This window comes from Salarias fasciatus, chromosome 16 (genome assembly GCF_902148845.1).
Source record: "Salarias fasciatus chromosome 16, fSalaFa1.1, whole genome shotgun sequence".
In the NCBI taxonomy this organism is placed as follows: Eukaryota; Metazoa; Chordata; class Actinopteri; order Blenniiformes; family Blenniidae; genus Salarias; species Salarias fasciatus.
This window is the reverse complement of record NC_043760.1, coordinates 4,426,401-4,446,499: the sequence shown is the minus strand read 5'-3', so window position 1 is coordinate 4,446,499 and position 20,099 is coordinate 4,426,401. Positions and strand designations below refer to the sequence as shown.

The window sequence follows — 20,099 nt, the reverse complement described above, 5'->3', positions numbered from 1 at the left end:
CTCTGCAATGGGGAAGCAAAATCTATGAAATGTGAAAGTGTTTTTGAATGAATTAAACTTCTTTCTTACACCAACACTAAATATTCTCGACTCTAAATCCTCAGAAAGACACAGACCTCACTTCTGTCTTCCCCTGTCTTCATTACTGGACGGATGGATGGATGATGGATGGATGGATGACATGTGACTGGATGATGAAGCGGTATTGGATGGATGGATGGAAGTTGGGTGGACTGATGATGGATGGATGGATGGATGGATGGATGGATGGATGGAAGGATGGACGGACAGATGGGTGGATGATGGATGGATGACTTTTGAGAGTCTGCTACAGATGTAAGGCCTGGTTTATCCTGCAGGGGTTCTATGACGGTGTTTGTTCAGAGGAGTTTTGAAGGAAGATGTTTACCAGAGGAGGGTTTGTTAACTCTGCCAGCCGCCCACATCCTGGTCACAGGACTCCTGCTCCACCCATTCTCCTCACGCCTCCATGTCCACTAACAACAGTCTGGAGCTCCCTCAGCCTCTCTGCTCATTTACAAAGCTCCTCTAAAGACACTATGAAAACCCTCTGAAGCTCCTCTAAGGATCCTCTGAAGCTCCTCTAAAGACCCCCTCATGACCCTCTGAAGACCTCCTGAAGCATCTCTGAAAACTCTCTGAAGACCATCTGAAGAACGTCTGAAGGTCCTCTAAGGCTACTTAGAAGACCGTCTGAAGACCCTATAACCTCTGAAGACCCTCTGAAGACCATCTAGAGAACCTCTGAAGCTCCATAGAAGACCGTTTGAAGACCCTGTCAAGACCCTCTGAAGCCCCTCTGAAGACTATCTGAAGGTCCTTTGAAAACCATCTGAAACTCATCAGTGGACCAGATGCAGTTAAGTGTGTCGCCCTGATAAAACCCATCCGTCTGTAACCATGGAGACCAAGCCCAGGTAGGAACCAGCTTCTTAATCCCATTAATCCAAAGTAAACCGGCTTCACGGTGTAAATCTGACAAATCCCACAGAGAGAAACTCATTTCAGCTGTGATTCACGGAAACATCCTGAAATGTAGCAGCTCACTGGAAAGCCCATTTTACACTGGATGTAGACCGGATCCAGAGTGGATCCAGAGTGGAACCATGGCATTGTTTCCACTAGATGTGTTTTGCTTGGCGTTTTACACACTGTGCAAAAGCAACAGAGTCACAAGTGACTCAACAGCGAGTCTGTTTTGTCTGCATACAGCAGCCAACATGTAAGAGGTTGGATGGAAGATGATGGACTGACAGTAATACCAGGGACAACCAGAACCCAAAATATAAATTCCCCCTTGCACTCAAAAATGCATACACATGTGGGGATGTCAAACCTCTGCTGCAAAGCTCCAGATCTGCTCTAGATCCAGGGTACAATGGGTTTGACTTTTAGACAAGCTGTGAAAACTGAATTAAGAAGGATAACAGTTCAGAAAGCTGATGACCAAAATGGGAATACCATTAATCAATCAACTGTGATCATTAATTCATTCATTCAGTCATTCATTCACATACACACTCACTGGGTGACTGAGTGCACATGTTGTGTGTCTGTGAGCAGAAAGGGGAAGTTGTTTGGCCTGAAAGTGAAGAAGAAGAAGAAAGTCAACACAGACCTGGTCCTGGCAAACAGAGGAGCTATAGGTAAGACCTGGACAGCGACCTGGAGCCGCCTTCATCAAACACTCACAGTCATCATGGCTCGTCTGGACTGAACCACCCAGAAACTCACACAACATCCTGCACACCACATGGAAACAATCTGTGTGTGCGTGTGTGTGTCACTGCCTCTGTATGTGCAGATCATGACCTGTTACCTCCGTCCGAGCCATCTGTTCTGCAGGATGAGGACTTGGAGGAAGAGCCTGAAATTTTTCCTCAGAGGAGCAGGATCAACCCCAACATGAAGAGGTTCAACAAAATCTATCAATCAATCAATCTATCTATCTATCTATCTATCTATCTATCTATCTATTTCTTCTTCATTATATTGTGTGCTTTTCTCTTCAGATCCCAACTGAAAACTCGTATCCAGGACAGTGAAAGCAAACCTCAGAGCTTCCAGGTAACCATCCTGACCAGGCGTCTGTAAAGGCGGGTATCAAACATCTGGCCTGTGGGCCACCAACCAGAACCAACCGGAGGTCTGAGGCCTCGTTTGCCGGAGACACTGAACTTTCTGGAAATGCTCAGGGGCTGCATTTCAGTCGAAACCGGGAAACACTTTTCGGAAGAGCTGGTCTTGGTCCCGGCTCTCTGAAACTCTGGTCCTGGTCCTGGTCCTGGTCCTGGTCCTGGTCCTGTGCTCCACCCCTGGAGTAAATAATAAATTATCATTTAAATAGCACAGGCAACCATTGTTCTTATTGTCCATCTACCAGACATGTGCACAACAACTGTTTACTCTGGCTGTAGAGCGCAGAACCAGGACCAAGACCAGGACCAGATATTTAGAAAACTAGGATAAGGACTAGAAGGAGGACCAGAACCAGAACGAGGACCAGGACCAGGACGAGATATGCATAATACTAGGATTAGGAGAAGAATCAGGAACAGGTGCAGGAACAGGATCATGGGACCATGACCAGTTTCTGAAAAGTTTAGTTTTGCCAGGTTTCCATGGAAGTAGAATCTTAGTGTTCTCAAAATTGTATTTTCCTTGGTTCTCAGCACTGTTGTCATAGAAACACACATCCAAAACAATGCGTTGCCGTGGAAACAGGCCCAAAAATGCCTCTCTGAGTAAAGTTTCAGCCACTGGGTTTTCTTCAGTATGAGAATCTTAATACTGCTCTAGACCTTAGTGAGTGCTGCCATCTTTAAAGTTTTCTTTTGGTAGAAATGCTGGGACCATGGACATCACTCTGGGTTTCCACCTTTTCCTGTCAGATTGCTGTTAACATCACGGAGGCGAGGCAGCTGGTCGGCGAAAACATCGACCCCAGCGTGGTGATCGAGATCGGAGACGAGAAGAAACAGACGAGTGTGAAAGAAGGAACCAACGCTCCGTTTTATAACGAGGTGGAAACAGCAGCAGGATCTGAAAGCACTTTTTAAAGGTCTGGCCTTCATCGTCCTCATCCTCTTCCTCTTCTCTCTGCGGCAGTACTTTGTCTTCGACTTCTTCGCCCACAGAGACGTCTTCTTTGATAAAGTCATCAAGCTGACGGTGCGTCGAAGACGTTTGTGTCCGGCTGAGCGAAGCCGAGCGCCCGGCTTCATATCTGGCCTCACACGTCCCTCTCGGTCTGTTTCTCTGTGCAGGTGATGCACTCCAAGATGCTGAGAAGTTTCTGTGTGGGATCCTTCAAGCTGGACGTTTGGACGGTCTACAGGCAGCCAGGTATCTACCTGCCGGTCATCTGATGATCTCCTTGGTCCAGGAGATGGAGCACTTCCAGGCTTCACCATGTGTGCACACGGTTTTCAGGCTTTTGGAGATTTGAACTCTTCCTATCTTTTCACTAGTTCTTTTTTAAGGGTTTTTCAAGCTGTTTGTTTTAAACTTTTTGGTACAGTCATGATATTGATACAAGAAACTTTTAGGGTTTGAGTCTCTGAACCAGAATCGGAATCCAATTTCAATTTTGAATATGGGTTCTAAATCGTGACTGCCACTTATAAGCCAATCCACATATTCAAATTCAGAGCTGTATATTGTGGATTCCAAGAACACATCTTTCAATGGGGACACGTTTTGTGAATTCATACATAAAATTCATTTTCCATAAACTTTGAATGACAAAACCCTCCCCCTACTCAAACCAGGGTCTGAATGCCTCTCCACAGTCTGTCTGTCTGACCTACACTTTTCTCTCCTTCACTCTCCTCACCCTGACCGAAATAGCAGAAAGTCTCCTCCTCTGACTCTGGCTCTCCAGAAATATTTGAGTTTTTCTAGGTGTTGAAAGTTTTTCAGGTATCTGAACTCTGAAATTGGTGGTGGGTTTTGAGGGTTCTGGTGGTTTTGAAGTGTGGATGGTGTTAAAGCCTTCAGACACTTGTAGAGTTCTAGGTTGTGGAGGTATTACAAGCTTTGAGGGCTGCTGTTTCAAAGCTTCTGGCACAGTTGAAGATCTGTGTGTGTTCATGATGTTGACGTTTTCATCATTCTCCAAATATTAGACAGTTTTAAGACATTTAAAGGTTTCTGAAGCTTTGCATACTTGAGAGTTTTTGAGATTTAAGGTTTGGAGGTTTCAGAGTTTCCAGTTATAATGTTTTGGTGTTTTCCAAAAAGATCCCAAAAGTTTTTGAACTTATCTTTTAAAAAATGAACAAGACTTTGTTTGTACTGGAGATGCCGACGCTGATGATAAGTCTGTCCCTCTGTTGCTCAGGTCATCAGTTCATCAATAAATGGGCCATGCTGACCAATCCTGCAGACATCAGCACAGGGGTCAAAGGTTACGTCAAGTGTGACATCAGTGTCTCGGCCAAAGGAGATGCCATGCAGCCCGGACCGAAAGCCAGCGACGCCGAGGAGCAGATAGACAAGTACGACATCGTCTGTCTCTCTTTCTGACTGAACTCTGAACATCTGTCTCCCTCTGTGTTTCTTTCTTTAGTGTAACTTTACCTTGAGTGTCATTAAATGCACAGTATATGCACAGTAGCAACACATCCCCTGTCAACTCAGGAATGAGCCAAGAATTTCCAGAAAGACTTGTTTTCACACGTTTTCAGAAAGTTCCACCTTTGGAGGCATTTTTCAAAAAGTTGTGTTTTCAGTGACTCCTCAACGCAACAACATTTTTGTTTTCCCTTGAAATCGCCCATCCCCAGCCCTACCAGCTAATTCAAACAGAAACTGAAGCCTTTTTACCAATTCACCAATATAAGGAACTGCTACAAATCTGAAAGCAGGACTGAGGGCGACTGGTCGCTGCGTAGAGAATCTGAGATCACAATGATAACTAGAGCTCCTGTTGGACACTAAAAGAAACCTGCTGAAGGTCAGAGCGGGATGAGGACAGACTGGAGCCCACACAGAGCAGCCACAGGTTCAGACGGCTCTAAAGTGGATCATCTCACGGTGGAATGTTTTCTTTTGGCTCTCAGGAACCTGCTGATCCCCGAGGGCTTTCCCTCCGAGCGACCGTGGGCTCGCTTCTGTTTGAAGGTGCTTCGAGCTGAAGGCCTTCCCCGGAACAGCTCCTCCATCATGGCCAACGTCACCAAGGCCTTCATCGGCGACAACACGGCGCTCATAGACCCCTACGTGGTGGTCAGCTTCTTCAAACGGGTGGTGGGTCTGCGGGCAGACCATGTCTGACTTCTTATTAATTTCACTTGGTATTTAAACCTAACATAGCAGCACTCAGTTTTTGTTGATGAAAACATTTTTTTTTTTTTTTTTGCTTAGCATACTCATATCTCAGAAACCCACAGTCCACATTTAGATTTTGTCCTCATGTAAAAGAGCTTTATGTGCCCTCGCAGGGTCGCACGTCCACTCAGAAGTCCACAGCGGACCCGGTGTGGAACGAGCAGATCGTCTTCACAGAGATGTTTCCTCCGCTGTGTCAGAGACTGAAGATACAGGTTTGGATGATATCCGTAAATGTCAGAGGTTACAAGAGAAAACAGAACTGAAGACTCTGCGACTCCTCACAGGTCTGGGACGAGGGAAGCATGAGCGACGTTGCCATCGGGACCCACTACTTCGACCTAAGACGCATCTCCAACGAACAGGATGGTGACAAAGGTACAGAGACACAGAGGGACAGGAGCACGACATGAACACCCTGCTTGTTAGCTTACAGACATGAAAGTCAGTGCTTTGCCAGTCTGAAACAAAGATGTTCCATAACTTCTCGATATGGACTTGTGTGCTTTGACTTTGACAAACTTTGTGGTCCTGGATCAGTTTGACTCTCCAGGTACTGACATGTGATACTGCTGATTTACTCTCCAATCCAGATCCATGCTGAGATTACCAACATCGAGCAGAGCTTGAGGTCGGATACACAGAAAACTCAACTCTGGCTTCCAAAGTGGAAGTTTTTTTAAAACACTCGGGCTCTGTCTCCCTGTAGATGGTCGTTTCCATGGAAACAGACATTGCTTTCAAAACTTTGCCAAATAAAGGGACGGACTCGGTTGGTAGAGCAGGTTGTCTCTTATTAGTCAGGATGTTGGAGGGTCGATTCCTATCTGTTCACGTGTGGAAGTGTCCTTGAGCAAGATGCTGAACCTCAAACTCCTCCTAGTGGATGGAATGAGCATGGCAACTGCCTCCATTAGTGTGTGAATGTGGTTAACAGTGCAAATCCATTCACCTTTTAAACGTGAAACTTTAAAACGCAACAACATCCTGCAAACGGCCTCGGTCTCACATCTATTTGAGCTGCAGAAAACCACTGAGACCCTGAATGGTTTTTCTCCTGCAGGGTTTTTACCGACGTTCGGTCCAGCTTGGATCAACCTTTACGGCTCCGCTCGAAACTTCAGCCTGGGTGACGACGCGGCCGAGCTGAACGAGGGCATCGGCGAAGGCGTCTCCTACAGGTCAGTGTCCGAGCCGGGCTGAGGCACTTTCAGGATGAGTTACGTTTCCCTCTGAGAACAAGTGTGGTCGCTGCTGGCATCAGGGGTCGGATCTACTTGGAGCTGGTCGTGGAGATCCTGTCGGGAGGAACCGGCTCGGAGTCCAAACTCACCCGGCTTGCTAAACCCACAAAAGACGCCAAGGCGGGAAAAGCTGGAGGGAAGGATGGAAAGACGACAGCAGGAGGTGGAGGAGGAGCAGGAGGGGCAGCTGACGAGGACAAAGGAAAATCCACTGCTGCTGATGTCCTGCCTGTTGATTCTCCTCCTCCGGTGAGAACCCACAGTAGTCTTCTGGATCCTGAAGATCCATTACTTCTTTCTAACTGAAAACATGTGGCACAGAAAAGCTTGAGATATTAGTGTAAAAACAAAAATTAGCTTTGAGTCAAGGACTCAAGACAAGATAAATGGAAATAAACACCTGCCAACAAGTGTGTACACTGTGCTTGAAAACCTCGTCCTCGTTGACTTTTGTCTCCTTGTTAAATTTGTTTATTGATATTATAGTTTGGTCTGGAGTTAACTAGTTCTAACTAGCTTTCTAGAGCAGTAGTCAGATTTTGAAGTGGATCCTTTGACACACACTGTAGAGATTGAAGCTCAGCTGTAATGTGCCCCACCCTCAGTGTGTTGGTGAGATTGACTCTTGGCTGTAATGTGCTCCACCCTCAGACCTGGAAACACTCATGCGACTGTTTAGAAATGTAACGGCTGTTTCTGGACACATTAGTCTCAAGAGCTGAAAGGCATTTGATCGTTTTTCCTTTTATGTGACCAAAGTGTGACTGCAGGCGACTGTAGACATGTCAACGCCGCTCTGTGTCTGTGTGCAGATGAACACAGACCACCAGGAAAGCTTCCTGCTGTTCGGTGCTGTGTTCGAAGCCACCATGATCGACCGGAAGCTCGGGGACAAACCGATCAGTTTCGAGTTCTCACAGGGTGAGTCCACAGTGTCTGTCAACGAACCTTCTGCTGGTGACTGATGGCTGATGTCTCGTGACTGATGGTTGGTGACTGATGGCTAGTGACTGATATGTGGGACAGGTAGAGGGCTTTGGACTGGGATTAGACTTGGTTAGTTTTGGACTAGCTTCGATTGTGTTCTGATGGAGTTTTGATCTAACTTTGACCGTTTACTTGTTTTGCTCAACGGCCTGTTTTATTTATTTTTTAAGTGCTGAGTTTCACTTTTTTGACTCATTCGTGCTCGTACGGTAATTCATGTTTTGTCGATCAGGTAACTTCGGGAACGTGTTGGAGTCTGCGCCGGCACAGCCCTCCATGGGCATCAGGAGTCCCGGCATCAGTCGGAGAAGGGGACCTATTCTGGACCTCCCGGACACCAGTGAGCTGTTTGGCTCCTCCCCTTCCCGAAGCCCCTCCCCCAGCAGCCCCTCCTCGCCGCTCTTGCCCAGAGACGCTCCAGAGACCCTGAGTGGGTCCAGCTCCAGGTCCACCACGCCTCCGGAGAAGCCGGTCATTGTGGAGGGAAACAGGTGAGGGCCGCTCCCGTGCAGACTGCAGCACCCCCTCAGGCCAGTCAGTGCCATTACAACGTGATGATCAGCAGCGTATTTTAACACCAGCAGGTCCAGAAACAACATGAAAACAATGAGGAGTTGCTTCGTCATTACAAACGGTCTCATTTATGCTTTAGAGACATTGTAGGTTACTTCATATCAGCTCTTAAATCTGCTTTAAACTATGTTTGTTTTTTTTTTGAAGTTGCAATAAACTGGCTTTAATAGAGCCTCAGGCTCTGTTTGAACTGCAATGACTTCAAGTGAAGTGCAAAAATGGAAACTCTTTCTCAGAAACATTGCATTTTACCCATTTCCACGGACACAGAACCAGAGGTTTTTTCAAATGTTTGCATTTCGGGTGTCTCCGAGCTCCGCTGTCATGGAAACAACTGATGCCTAAAACTTTAACCTTCTCAGAATAGAAAGTTTTTGTCTGAAAGTTTATAAAACTCTTGTGGTAGTTAAAAGAAATGTTTCTGGATGGACTTTCTTCTTTCTGTTGTCTGAAGTCATTTTTGTCCCTTGTTTTATGTACATTTTGTTTCACGTGTTTTTGGGGATTTCTTTCTGAAGCTTCTGTTTCATTGTCTCATTTGCTTGTCAGTGTTAGGTTTGATTGTTTGAGACGATGGTTGTGTGTTTTCTCTTGGTTTGTGGTGTCCGGAGCTGCTCTCTGACCGTGTGTCGTCTGCAGGTACTACATGTATCTGCCTCTGGTGAAGCAGAAGCCGTGTATCGCTGTGCTGAGTAAGTGGGAGAACCGAACCTACCGCCTGCACACCTCCAACATGCTGGACAACATCGCCGTGCTGTTCGTACGTGTCCTTCTTATCGCCTTTCATTTTTCAGCTGGTGTGTGTGTGTGTGTGTGTGTGTGTGTGTGTGTTATGTGGTGCCTTTCCTCAAACGATGAGTTTGTTTCAGTGTTTCACAGTTGTGTTCAGCGTGTTAATTTGATGTTTTTCACAGTTTGTCTAGTTTGATGTTTTGCTTTTGCTTATTTGTGGATGTTTTGTGAATGTTTGATGTGTAATTGTGCCTGTGTGTGTGTGTGTGCGTGTGTGTGCTGTAGGATGAAGGTGTGTGTGAAGCTGCGGAGCTTCACAGGAAGGCCGACCCTCAGGCTGAGCTGACTCTGAGCTCCGTCCTCAGAGACTTCTGTCGGGACTCCAGGTAGAGTCCGAGCCCCGCAGCGCCCCCTCTGTTTGCTGTGGCGATGGCAGCAGGTGTGTGTTTGACCTGTGAACTCTGCTTCAGGAGCTTCATCGCTGCAGCCGAGGCCAAACTGAAGGCCGAGCTGAAGTCCAGCTACCTGACTCAGCTGGACCGGAAACGACTGACCATGTGCAAGCAGGAGCTGGTGGGAAAGGCACACACTCACACACATACACTCACACACACACCTTCTTATGTGTGTTCCTCTTCTGCGTGTTTCAGGAGAGTATGATTGGAGAGGCGGAGTTAATCAGAGAGCGGAAGAATAACTTTGGTGGTTTGAAGGAAATGTTGCAGGACTCAACGAAGCTTTCGCTCAGACTGCGCTTCCTGGTCGAGGAGGTAACACTCTTCTTCATGTGCTGCTTTGACCTGAGACGCTCTCAGGACGTTAACTCTGTGTGTGTGTGTGTGTGTGTGTGTGTGTGTTGTGGCGCTGCAGCCACAGCACACGGTGCCCGACACTTTTGTGTGGCTGCTGAGCAACAACAAGCGTGTGGCCTACGCACGGATTCGTACCCGCGACCTTCTGTTCTCCAGCAGCGAGGAGGCCCGAGGAGTCCACTGTGGCAAGATCATCACCCTGTTCCTGAAGGTGAGAGGTCGTCTCCGAGGACACGCCAAGGTCACAGGTCAACACACACTGACGCGTGTGTGTGTGTGTGCGTGCGCAGCCCCCTGGGAAGCGTGTCTCAGGCCTGTCGGTCCAGGCCAAGCTGGACGTGTATCTGTGGTTCGGAGCTTGTTCTGACTCGGGTCACATGCTGGTGGACCTGCCTGCAGGAGTGACTCCGGCCACAGGGGGCGCCAACGCCAGCAACCCACCAACACACCTGAGGTGTAGCGGTGAGAGCAGCACATGACACACACTGTTCTACACTTGTGTGTGTGTGTGTGTGTGTGTGTTTGTGTGTGTGTGTATACCATAAATCATTCTGACTGTTCAAAACGTGTGTGTGTGTGTGTCCATGACCCAGGCCCACATCACTTCCTGTTGCGCTGTCACATGTACCAGGCTCGCGGTCTGATCGCTGCTGATAACACGGGCCTCTCGGACCCGTTCGCTCGGGTCACCTTCATGTCTCACAGCCAAACCACCAACGTGAGTCTCTCTCATTGGTGTGTTTTCAGCCTCCACGTCAGTCGTTTCCTGTTCCTCCCGCTGAGTTCCGACTGAACCGGTCCTCTCTCATGACTGTGTCGTGTTTCTGTTGTCAGATCATCAGTCAGACTCTGAGTCCCACCTGGAACCAGTGTTTGCAGATGAGCCGCCTCCAGCTGAGCGGAGGCCTGGACTACATCCAGCAGGAGCCGCCTCGCGTCCTGATCGAGGTCTACGACGACGACGCGCTGGTAAGACCGCCCCTCCGCGCACGTGTCCCGGCGCCGTCTGACGGCCCGGATGTGACCCCGCCCGCTGCCGCGCTGTGTGCAGGGGAAGGCCGAGTACCTGGGCTCCACCGTGGCGGTGCCTGAGGTCAGTCTGCTGTCCGACCAGTACTCACCTCCCAGCCTGAAGTACAGCCCACTGCATTGTGGGAGCACGCCTGGAGGAGACCTGCTGGCTGCCTTTGAACTGCTGCAGGTTCGAAGGCATTGTATACGCTTTATTTCTAATTGACAAAAGTTTCATGATATAGTTTTTTTAAATTTCTTACCACAATTTTACCTTGATTTTTTTACTGATGGTGATGATGATGATGATGATGATAATGATGATGGTGATGATGATGATGATGATGATGATGATGATGATGATGGTGATGGTGTCGATGACTGTAGGTCCCAGCATCCGGACAGCAGATCTTGCCGGCCTTAGAGGAACAGGAAGGAGGCCTGTTCTGTGTTCCTGCCAACATTCGCCCAGTTCTCAGCACCTACAGGCTGGAGGTTGGACTCCTTCAGATTAAATCAGATTACTTCAGATTACATCATCTCTGTGACTTTAACCCAAAAACTTCCTGCTGTGTTCATGGTAGGTTCTTTTCTGGGGTCTGAGAGAGCTCAAGAAGGTCCAGCTTCTGTCTGTGGATCGGCCACAGGTACACAGGCATGCACACACACACACACACACACACACACTCACACACACACAGGTTGTTCATGTTCTGGCTCTCTCTGCAGGTTTTCATCGAGTGTTCTGGGAAAACTTTACGTTCTTCCGTCATTCAGAAGTATAAATCCAACCCGAACTTCTCCACTCTGGTAGACATCATCGAGCTGGTAACACATCTTCTCTTCCTAAACCGTCTCAGACTATCCGTCTCTTCTCAAATTGAAATCTGTCATTTCAGGTCTTCAAGATTTTCTCCAAGATGTATTTCCTGAATTTGAAATAGATTTAAATGCTGTTGCTCTGCAGGAGTTGCCAGAGAACGAGCACCTCCTGCCTCCACTCAGCATCACGGTGGTGGACTGGCGAGCTTTCGGCCGCAGCACACTGGTGGGAAACCACATCATCAACAACCTGAAGGCCTTCAGATACACCCCGCCGGTGGCCCTGCCTGTGGCCCCGCCCACTCCCACACACACACCCGAACCGGCCACCACCTCAGAGACACACAGCGCCCAGGGTTTGTGATCATGTCACTCACAGAAATTTCAGTTCAATTTTATTTATACAGCAACAATTACAAAACAGTCATCTGCAAACACTTTCACTGCAAAAAACCCAACAATTCAACATGAGTGGACAGGAAGAACCCTGCAGATCCAGACTCAGAGGGGAGACTTTCTGCAGGATCAGACTATGATAAAGAAGCTTTCTCAATGTATAAACTTAACACACTCTAATATCCATTTTTCTCTGGTTAGTTTCAGCTGGAATGTCCCAAGATTTTTCAGAGACGGCGTCCATCAACAACCAGGATGTCCTGATCACTGTAGATGAAGAAGCCCCACCTTCAGCCCCTCCCACTCCAAAGAGAAAGGTGGACATTCTCAACACATGGCCACAACAAAAGTACTGCGTCTTGTCCTCTGCTGACTGAAACACGCTGACTCAAAGCAGGACGACAGAATGAAGAGCAGCCGCCGACGATCCACCAAACGCAGGAAACGCACCATCGCCGACGAGACCGCCGAGTGCGTCATCGACTGGTGGTCCAAGTACTACGCCTCTGTGGAGAAACAGGTCCAACTAGCATCCCAATGAGCACAACACTACATCAAATTCAGCATTTGTGCCGTTGCATATAATCACAAAATTTCCTGTTTTCACTTGAGATATTTTTATGGAAATGAGGCTTAAAATGCAAACCCACAAAATAGCTGAATGACTGGAAATAAGCGGATTTGAGCTATGAAGCATCTCATCTCGATATGTTTGTGTTTCAGAGCAAACAGAAGGGCGAATCTCCGTTCCCTCAAGTCTTTGAAAAAGGTTTGTTATTAAAGCTCTTTTTCACAGTTTAGTGTTAAACCTGCTGTTAAACCTGCTGCTCTGTTAAACTGGTTGCTGTTGGCCGTTGTTGACTCGGTTTCACAGAGTAACATAGTACCACGGATTTAGAGCCAAAACCAAAGATACTGCCATGATTCTCTAACGTTAGTTTGTCTGGGACGGCCCAAAATCGCAGAGTCTATACAGGCCTAAACCTGCTGCTCTGCTGAACCTGCTTTTGCCCTGCTAATCCCGCTACTGCTGTTTCTAATCAGACTGCTGCTCTGCTCAACTTGCTGCTCGACCTACAAATGTTGGTCATTTTGAACAAAACTGAACAAAGGGCTTGTTTTCTGCTCGTTCAGCTCATACAGTAAATTCATCAGATTTTGTTTTTGCATGCTCTTCAGATAAATCCTTGCTTGTTTGTACTCTTCCACAGGATCTAAGTCCCTCCTGCAGATACCTCACACCAGCAATTAGGAGAGCTCTCAGAAATCTATGATTTGAAACAAATTTATTTCATTCAGTACTGGGATAGACGTCACCATCATGAACAACCTTGATTTTGAGTGATGTGGCTCAGATTAGCTATAGTGAACAGGTTGAATCGAACAGTTCTCTCCCCCCTGACCAACACACACGTTGTTGTGTGTTGCAGCCTCGCAGTACCACAGCTTGCTGAACGATGGAATAGACTCCCTGGGTAAGAACTCAGACTGCCGAACGGTCAGTGGTGGCTCAGGTTCACCGGCGGCTGCTGGGTCGCTGACCTGATCGGTATCTCGGTCGTATGCAGCCCATCTCAGACCTCCTCAGAATAAAAACAGGGTTCAGGATGAAACGGTTCCACAGATCCAGAGCTTTGATCTACACGTCAGATGTCACGTTGAGGTTTCTGAAGATCTCCTGAAATGTGAGGGTTTGTTTCTGCAGTCAGCAGCCAGTCGGACGGAGACAAGAAGAAGAAGCAGAAAGGAAAGGAAACATCAGAGCCCAACGTCAGTCTGCCCACAAAACTCGCCACACTGCAGGTAGGAGGAGGAGGAGGTGGAGGCAAAAAGATAAAAACATATTTAATCACAGCGTTCGTTGGGGCTTTTCTTTTTTTTTTTTTTTCAAATTTAAAACCGTTTTTGATGTAGACATTTAAGTTGGTCTAAGTGGAACTTTATTTTGAAATAAAATTCAAAAACGTCAAAAAGGAAATTCTTTCCTTGTGTTGATTTTATTGCTAATTAAGACACTCTGGTGAGAAATCAGTCCCTCCAGGGTAGTCTTAACAATTCATTTAAATTCAACCAATCTGTGTGAATTCTGCACGCAGAATTCACACAGATTGGTTGAATTTAAATTAATTGAGTAATGAATGCTTAATAATAATGCATTCATTTAATTTAGCAAATTGGATTAAATTAAATGTATTTAATGTTGGCTAAATCAGATAATTATGCATTCATTTGACTAATGGACGCTGTAAATTATGGGCTTAAAACTGCCTTAAAATTGCAAAAAAAAATTGAATTTTAAACATGCAAATCAATTATGAAATTATCACAATTAAGAAAATTATTGCTGATTAAGAAAACTAATTGACAACCCAAGTTGTACGTATTCCAGTCAAGATCAAACTTTACACATCTCTAATACAGGTTTGTTGAAGAATAAAATAGACTTCATGCAGCTGACCCTGGAGGTCAGAGAGTCGGAGTCGACTGTCTGACCTCCAGACGTTTTCGGCCCACAGTCGACTTGCTTGTGTGTTTGTGTGCAGCTGTACAGCAAAGAGCTGGAGGCGCAGTTCGGCCCCTTCGATGACTGGGTCAACACGTACGAGCTGTTCAGAGGGAAAGCCAACGAGGAGGACGGAGCCAGCGACGAACGGTTCGTCGGCAAGTTTAAGGTGAGACGAGGCCGGTGCTGGTCTGTGCTGGTCTGTGCTTCATCTCCACGGCTCACCGTTCCCTCCGGCCCCCCCAGGGCCGATTCTGCCTCTACAAACTCTCCGACGACGAGGGGGACGACTGGGACGAGGCCGTCGACATGGGAGACTTCAGGGTCAGCCGAGGGATCCCTCCCAACAGCCCGACCCAAGTCCTGATCCGGGTTTACATCGTGTCTGTGAGTGGCAGCGGGGTGCCGGCCTCCGGTCTGGTTTCTGTCAGGTCTTGATTGTTGTGTCTCTTCCTCACAGGCGTCTAACCTTCACCCTGCCGACCCAGATGGGAAGGCCGATCCTTACATTGTCCTTCGACTTGGGAAAAATGAGGTCAAAGACAGAGACAACTACATCGCCAAACAGCTGAACCCCGTCTTTGGAAGGTACCTGAGCCGCCGGGTCTGTGAACCCACCGGGCAGCAGTGGGACTGGGACCAGTGGTCTGGTTTAGAACTTCTACTCAGAGCTTTTGTGCTGGATGTGGACTTGCTGAGAATGAGAGTTTCAGATCACGAGACTTGGACTGCTTCAGCCGGTTCTTTGGATCAGGAACTGGAGATGTCCAGCGCCGCTGTGGTGTTCTGTGCACTGTGATTGGTTGATGGGTTCATCCAGACATGGAGCCGTGTCTGACTGTGAAGCGTCTTCTCTTTGTTCCAGGTCTTTTGAGTTTCAGGCCACGTTTCCGAAGGAGTCCCTGCTGACTGTGCTCATCTACGACTTTGACTTGGTGGGAGGAGACGACCTGATCGGAGAGACTCGCATCGACCTGGAGAACCGGTTCTACAGCCGGCACCGAGCCACCTGCGGACTCCCGACGGAGTACAGTATGTGAGTGATGGGGTAGGGTGTGGGGTCGTTAGGGAATCTTACATTACATCTTACAAGTTTCTTCTTCTTTTTAAAAACTCAGCGGAGTTGAATGTATCTTTATTTAAATTTGTTGTTACAGCTCAGCACCCTTCTCTTTATTACAGCCAGATTATAGAGCATCTTCCTCCTCCTAACTTCAGATTATAGAGCATCTTCCTCCTCCTAACTTCAGATTATAGACCAGAGGTGTGAAACTCTACATGTTTTCCATGTCACCCTGTTCAACACGGCTGATTGAGGCTTGTTATCGAACTTGCTGAACTCGGTGATGAACGTTCATGAGGCTCAGGTGTATTGATGGAGAACATGCAGGGCTCCAGGATCTGAGTTTGACACCACTGTTACAAAGCATCCTTCCTCCTGCTATGGGATGGAGGCCTGAGGGGACTCTGTGAGGAGTTTCCCTCGTTTGTTGAAGGGTTGAGGTGTTGAGGGATGAGCTGCTGACCTCCTGCTGTGCCACAGAGATGGCTATAATGCCTGGAGAGACTGCCTGAAGCCGTCGGAGCTGCTGTCCAAGATGTGCAGAGAAAACGGCTTGGAAGGTCCGACCTTCAGACCAGGGCGCATCACCGTGGCCGACAAAGTCTTCACCGGCAAGACGCTGTTCATGGACGAAGGTGTGTTTCGCTTCCAGCAGGAAGTGAGGGGAGAAAACAGCTGTGTTCAGTCTGATCCTGTCACCACCGTCTGAGAACCATGTCTCTGTTTTCACGCCTCAGACCAACCGGTGGAGTCCTACGAACACCTGTCCCTGAAGATCCTGCACCGCTGGGCCGAGATCCCGGGGGTGGGATGCAAACTGGTCCCTGAACACATCGAGACCAGAACCCTGTTCAACAAAGCCCGTCCTGGGTTGGACCAGGTAATACCATCCTCACAGGGTCACCGCCAAAATAAAACCAAGCTTTTAGATATTCAGATGGTACTGAAATGCAGCAGTGAAACATTCTATGTCAAGTATTAACAGATTATAATGATTGCGTGTCTTTAAGGGACACAGTCAAGAGAAAATCAGTTAATTTAGTTGTACATGTAGAAAAAGTAGTGGATATAATGCTACTACAGAAATCTGTCATTTACATTGATAAAGAAATTATTCAGCCCAGCTGATCTTCAGTGTATCACCATAATAATCCATTTTTTATTTTATTCATTTTTATTATTGTTTGCTTTAACATTGTTTGATTAACAGTGAAGTTCCAAAAAAGAGTGTGTTATTTACCTGAAGTACCAACTGAGGGGTCCGAGTTTGGCCCTTCGTCAGGTTTTAGCTTTGAACTGACCAACTTTAAAAGTTCACCTAAAATATTAGAGAAAATATCTGTTAACGCTCTGACAGTAGTTTTACCTGCCAACTCAATCTGAAGTTGCATTCACAGAGCATCGTCCAACATCAAACAACAACAGCAGAGATGTTTTAATCTATCACAGTGGTTGACCACCTCTGCTCTGATCGCACCTTTCACTTCTTCAGTACTCTGATCCTGACGCTTTTCGTTTCTTCATTTTCATGATGCTTCACGACATTAATTGGGCGACTTGTGTGGACAACTTTCTCCTGCGCCTACTCCTCGTCCTTGTTTAGTTCTGGTCCTGCATTGGACATCGTTTTCAAATCATTGTCGTGTAAACGTGACACTTTTCTGAATGAAAGACACACTTTTGTCACTTGAGGCGTTGCCGTGGAAACAGGGCTGATGTGTGGTTTTGCTCAGTCTTGAATTCTTTTCAGACAGACTCAGTCAGTTTCCAGGTTCATGTGGAACCGGGTTATTATTATTATTTTTTTTTTTGGACTTGTAAACTGGATTATTTGTTGGTTTGAACCGATCTAGGACGATCTGAACCTGTTTCAAACTGGTGTGGTGTTTTGCTGGACACTGGACCAGTTCTGGACTGGTCTTAGATGTTCAACGTCATCAGAGGGACAGAGGAGACACTGTTTGATCAGAATGTTCTCCTGCAGGGACAGGTCCAGATGTGGGTGGACATGTTTCCAATGGACCTGCCTCATCCTGGACCGTCAGTGGACATTTCTCCTCGGAAACCAAAAGGGCGAGTACTGGTTTTGTCCACGGACCTGAAGGTGTCCCTGATGTCTCTGTACTGACGTCTCTGTGCTGCGTTCAGGTACGAGCTGAGAATCATCATCTGGAACACGGAGGACGTGATTCTGGAGGACAGCAGCTTCCTGACTGGGCAGCAATCCAGCGATATCTACGTGAAAGGGTGTGTGCGCATGTGTGTGAGGGAGGGTGACACAGCTGATGTATTTGTCAAACTGTGAGTGTGTGTGTGTGTTTGTGTGTGTGCAGCTGGCTCAAAGGCCTGGAGGACGATCGTCAGGAAACAGACGTCCACTACAACTCCCTGACCGGTGAGGGGAACTTCAACTGGCGCATGGTGGTTCCGTTCAGCTACCTGCCGGCCGAGAAGGTGAACCTGAACCCTGTGGTCTGTCTGCATTCTCCTGCTGTTCATGTTTGGAGTGTATTGTTCTCTGCAGTGTGTGTGTGTGTGTGTGTGTGTGTTTGTGTGTGTGGTTTCATGACTAAAACAAGCAACAGCTCCAACTAGTGGATCGACATGGAAACATCATTTTCAGAGTGTGGCAGTGTGAATGCTCCTCTTCTCTGAAATGCGTCCCTGCTGAAGCCTCACTGGGGAAACCGCTGTTCTGCCTTTGTGGCTCCATCAGGTGGTGGTGGTGAGGAAGAGGGAGAGCATCTTCTCCCTGGACAAAACGGAGCAGAAGATTCCCGCCATCTTCATCCTGCAGGTGTGGGACTTCGAGACGCTGTCCTCTGACGACTTCCTGGGTGAGAAATCAGAGTTTAACACTCTGAAGCGTCTCTTTCTCCCCTGCTGCAGAACATCTGCTCAGACCGAGCAGCTGCTGAGCTCGTGCTCATGGATTATTTGCCTGTTAATGTTAATTTCATGCATTTTGTACCCGAGAATCTGTGTGTGTTTGTGCGTGTAGGTGCTCTGGAGTTGGACCTCCATGGATTCCATCGTGGGGCGAAGACAGCCAAGTCCTGTAAGCTGGATCTGCTCACAGACGTTTCGGAGAGAATCTCCATCTTCCAGCAGAAGAGAGCTCGAGGCTGGTGGCCTTTCAGCAAGGGTGGAGAGCTGACGGTCTGTGAACACACACACACACACACACACACACACACACACAGTCTTGTATTTCTATCCTTGTGGGGACCGTCCATTGACTCCCATTCATGTCTAGCCCCTAACCCTGACCCTTACCCTAACCCTAACCCACACCACAACAAAGCCTAACCCTAAAGAAATGTTTTTGCACTTTTACTTTTTTCAGTAACAACAACATGGTCAAGAAAACACTGTTTCTCCTACTTAGGACCGGAAAAAGGTCCCCACAAGGCACGTCGTTACACGTTTTGCTATCCTTGTGGGGACATTTGGCCCCGACAAGGATAGAAATACAAGAACACACACACACACACACACACACACACACACACACACACACACACACACACACACACACACACACACACACACACACACACACACACACACACACACACACACACATGCACATACAGGACACAGGTGTGTGATCAGCATGCTTCCTGCAGGGGAAGGTGGAGGCGGAGTTCCACCTGGTGACGGCGGAGGAGGCGGAGAAGAATCCGGTTGGTCGAGCCCGAAAGGAGCCGGAGCCTCTGCCCAAACCCAAGTGAGAGACGCACATTTAGGTGTTTGGTGGAGCTGCTGGGTTCACAGGAAAACCTCCAGAACCGCTGGATCCGACAGGCAGAAGCAGAAACATGTCTCCAGGAAGACAAACTTTCCACTGCAGAATTCAGAATCAGAATAAGAATCAGAAAGAGTTGAGAGAGAGAAAAGAACCTGAGGAACAGACTAGACTCTCAGAAGGTTCTGGAACAGCAGCTGATGGAGCTGGATCATCTGGCAGAGACCCGTCCAGATGTTTCACTATACCTGTCCCACAGTGATGAAGTTCCAGGTGTCATCAGCGAACGATGACATTTGAAATTATACCAAGAATATGAGGCAATAATCAGACAATACGCAATGTCTAAGAATTACAAAAATTATATGACACCGATAATGATATGATACTCATCCATTTCCACATCGGAGCGTGCGTTCCGGTCCTGACTGACTCTCAGCCCGTCTCCTCTCACAGCCGACCCGACACCTCCTTCTCCTGGTTCATGAACCCCTTCAAGTGCTTCTTCCACCTGGTGTGGAAGAGCTACAAGAAGTACATCATCATGGCGCTGGTGCTGCTCATCACGGCGCTCTTCCTCGCCCTGCTCGTCTACACGCTGCCCGGAGCCATCTCGCAGAAGATCGTCAACGGGTGAGCCGACCCGGTTCAGACCCCCGGCATCCTGAAGACCCTCACATGGACCACTGACGTGTTCCAAAACACATTTGATCTTTTTGCATAAATCAGCGTTTGAAATATTTCCTCATGAACCACTGAATGTCTGACCTGTTTGTATTTGTTCTAATAAAGCGTGTTTGTTTTCGGAGGGGTTCCTCCTGTCGGTTCTGTTCTGTTCCTGTGAAACGAGCCGACA

At 47.6% G+C, this 20,099-nt stretch overlaps 1 protein-coding gene across 3 annotated transcripts; it reads left to right on the top strand.

Annotated features, from left to right (window-relative positions):
* The first annotated feature begins 550 nt into the window (after positions 1 to 550).
* Positions 551 to 20,051, top strand: fer1l6 (fer-1 like family member 6). 3 transcript variants are annotated; one of them, XM_030111715.1, is made up of 46 exons: positions 551 to 938; positions 1,585 to 1,667; positions 1,826 to 1,934; positions 2,034 to 2,088; positions 2,913 to 3,044; positions 3,130 to 3,192; positions 3,288 to 3,366; positions 4,364 to 4,520; positions 5,085 to 5,271; positions 5,466 to 5,567; positions 5,640 to 5,730; positions 6,416 to 6,533; positions 6,617 to 6,845; positions 7,409 to 7,517; positions 7,816 to 8,074; positions 8,796 to 8,916; positions 9,174 to 9,274; positions 9,359 to 9,461; positions 9,539 to 9,658; positions 9,759 to 9,911; positions 9,991 to 10,162; positions 10,294 to 10,418; positions 10,535 to 10,669; positions 10,752 to 10,901; positions 11,099 to 11,206; positions 11,296 to 11,358; positions 11,441 to 11,539; positions 11,679 to 11,889; positions 12,131 to 12,246; positions 12,327 to 12,449; positions 12,653 to 12,698; positions 13,360 to 13,404; positions 13,635 to 13,732; positions 14,473 to 14,601; positions 14,679 to 14,819; positions 14,893 to 15,020; positions 15,298 to 15,468; positions 15,976 to 16,130; positions 16,233 to 16,375; positions 17,480 to 17,568; positions 17,644 to 17,742; positions 17,829 to 17,949; positions 18,212 to 18,332; positions 18,497 to 18,654; positions 19,125 to 19,225; positions 19,700 to 20,051. In XM_030111715.1, exons 1-46 carry the CDS (start codon positions 922 to 924, stop codon positions 19,878 to 19,880), a joined length of 5,616 nt encoding a protein of 1,871 aa, XP_029967575.1. In that variant the 5' UTR covers positions 551 to 921; the 3' UTR covers positions 19,881 to 20,051. The 3 variants fall into 3 exon arrangements, with proteins under 3 accessions (XP_029967575.1, XP_029967574.1, XP_029967576.1); XM_030111714.1 differs by having other exon boundaries at positions 12,324 to 12,449; XM_030111716.1 differs by lacking the exon at positions 13,360 to 13,404 and having other exon boundaries at positions 12,324 to 12,449.
* The last annotated feature ends 48 nt before the right edge of the window (positions 20,052 to 20,099 follow it).